We start from the raw sequence: 2,740 nt of genomic DNA, 5'->3' as shown, positions 1-2,740 counted from the left end.
CAGCTGTGGCAAGAGAATAGCTTAAGCCCAAGAGTTTGAGGTTTACCGAGGGGGACAAAATGAGATTGCGTCTCAATTTAAAAAAAAAAAAAAAAGATTTTTTTTTTTAATTGTGGTAAAAAACAAAATTTACTATTTCAACCATTTTAAAGTATATAGTTCAGTGTCATTAAGTGCATTCATACTGCTAAGCAACCATGGCCACCACAAACCATCTCTAAAACGCTTTTCATCTTTTCTTTTTTTTTTTTTTGAGACAGAGCCTCAAGCTGTCACCCTGGGCAGAATGCCATGGTATCACAGCTCACAGCAACCTCCAACTCCTGGGCTCAAGCAATTCTCTGGCCTCCACCTCCCTAGTTGCTGGGATTACAGGCACCTGCCACAACGTCCAGCTATTTTTTGGTTGCAGCCATCATTGTTGTTTGGTGGGCAGGGACTGGATTTGAACCCGCCAGCTCAGCTGGCGCTGTAGCTGCTTGAGCCACAGGCACCAGGTCAAAACGCTTTTCATCTTGCAAATCTGAAACTTAATACCTATTGAACAATAACTGTCCATTTCTCCATTCAGGTAACCTGAAGGCCCTGGCAACCACAATTCTACTTTCTGTGGCTATCTGTTACTCTAAATACTTGATACAAGTGGAATCACGCAGTATTTCTTTTTGTGACTGGCTTATTTGACTTGGCATACTATCCTCAAGGTTCATCCATGTTGTAGCATGTGTCAGAATTACCAGAATAAGAAGGTTTTTTAAAATCTGTATATAATGCCAACCTAAGAAACAATTTTATACTTTTATAGAAACTTTTATATGACAAAATTAATGTAACTATAAATCCTACCATCTGTTTGTTTCCTTTTCATCTAGATTATTTCCCTTATATCTTATTTGTAACAGTGTTCTAGTATCAGTAATAGTACTATTTTCTCATTTGAAAATCACCAAAAATAAAGATCTAGAAAGAAACCAATTATCTTCAGTAAAAGTTAAGATAAGGCTCAGCACCTGTGGCTCAAGTGGCTAAGGCGCCAGCCACATACACCTAAGGTGGCGCGTTTGAATCCAGCCCAGGTCCGCCAAACAACAACGACGGCTGCAACCAAAAAATAGCCAGGCATTGTGGCAGGCACCTGTGGTCCCAGCTACTTGGGAGGCCGAGGCAGGAGACTCGCTTAAGCCCAGAAGTTGGAGGTTGCTGTGAGCTGTGATGCCACGGCACTCTACCTAGGGGGACAGCTTGAGGCTCTGTCTCAAAAAGAATTTAAGATAAAAAAGTTTTAGGCTTGACGTGCATAGCACAATAGCTATGGCACCAGCCACATGCACCAAGGCTGGCGGGTTCAAACCCAGCTCGGGGCAGCTAAACAACAATGACAACTGCAACAAAAAAACAGCCAGGCATTTTGTGGCAGGCGATTGTAGTCCCAGCTACTCAGGAGGCTGAGGCAAGAGAATGGCTTAAGCCCAAGAGTTTGAGGTTGCTGTGATGACATAGCATTCTACGAGGACAACATAATAAAACTCAAAAAAAAAAGATAAAGAATTTTTAAATTACTATGTAAGATTTAAGATATCATGTGGCCTGCACTAGGTATTTATATTCTTATAACTTTTGCTAAACAAAAATGCTAATTAATTCAACTTGGTATACTGAAACATTTTTAATTGAAATAACGCATCTAGTTTCATCAAGTTCTGCAGTTTCCAGTCCTTACCTTGAAATGCTAATACACAATTGACAGTTGATCCTTCTACATAATGTTCAGGCATAGGGGACCATAAAAACGTGTAATAATCACGAGCAGTACTCCACCCAACCTAAAAGAAAGTAACCAAAAAAGGGAAGTAAAGAGTTTAATATTAGGCTGATGCAGCCTATTGTTTTTTACCTGAGCCTAAATAAAATTAAAACATGAATTACATAGGTTTACAAATCAAGCATTTTAACCACCATGTCAGTTTATTAAGCTGTAGCCTAAAGCTATAAAAATCTACATAAATTAAATAGCAGAGTTTTTCTAATGTATATTAAAACACAATTTGCTATATCTTGTCAAGGATAATTTGACTAAATATAAAATGCATATGATTAAATATAAAATCTTCTGTTTTACTTAAAATGATTTCACTAAACAGATTTTTTAAATTTTATTATTTTATATCTCAAAAATTCAAGTTGTTTGCTTTGTTTTATTAAGACACCCTTAAATCCACTAAATTTTACCAAATTCATTAATCCCGCATCTTAGCAAGTCTTACTTATAGCCAAGTTGTAAATTTTGTAAAAAGGCCTGCAGCATCAAGATGTTTATATACACAAAAATGGACCACTTATGCCTCGCCCACTGCTAAAGCATTTCAACATGAATATATATATTACATATCTCAATCTGTATTTTGCAGATGAATTGTACTATCTTAAATGTTGAACATTAAAGATGTTTAAAATCGGTACTAAGATATCCATTTGCTAGCAATATTACAAGAAATTATGCATCAGCTACAAGGTTAGACTACATGTTTTTTTGGGTTTTTTTTGAGACGGAGCCTCAAGCTATCCCCCTGGGTAGAGTGCCATGGCATCACACTCACAGCAACCTCCAATTCCTGGGCTCAAGTGAGTCTCCTGCCTCAGCCTCAGTAGCTGGGACTACAGGCGCCCACCACAACGCCTGGCCATTTTTTGGTTGCAGCCATTATTGTTGTTTGGCGGGCCCGGGCTGGGGATTCGAACC

General features: G+C 38.3%; 1 protein-coding gene across 4 annotated transcripts in view; it reads right to left on the bottom strand.

Moving 5' to 3' along the window:
- Positions 1-2,740, bottom strand: part of TAX1BP1 (Tax1 binding protein 1) — a 101,982-nt gene that overhangs the window by 72,284 nt on the left and 26,958 nt on the right. For all 4 annotated transcript variants that reach the window (XM_012804368.2, XM_003788536.2, XM_023512487.1 and 1 more), the window contains exon 3: positions 1,721-1,823. In XM_012804368.2, coding sequence (XP_012659822.1) covers positions 1,721-1,823 — 103 coding nt within the window. The remainder of the gene's footprint in view (positions 1-1,720; positions 1,824-2,740) is intronic.

This window comes from Otolemur garnettii, unplaced genomic scaffold (genome assembly GCF_000181295.1).
Source record: "Otolemur garnettii isolate 467f Iridium unplaced genomic scaffold, OtoGar3 scaffold00028, whole genome shotgun sequence".
NCBI lineage: Eukaryota > Metazoa > Chordata > Mammalia > Primates > Galagidae > Otolemur > Otolemur garnettii.
Note: the sequence above shows the minus strand (reverse complement) of the source record. Positions and strands in the feature narration are given on the sequence as shown.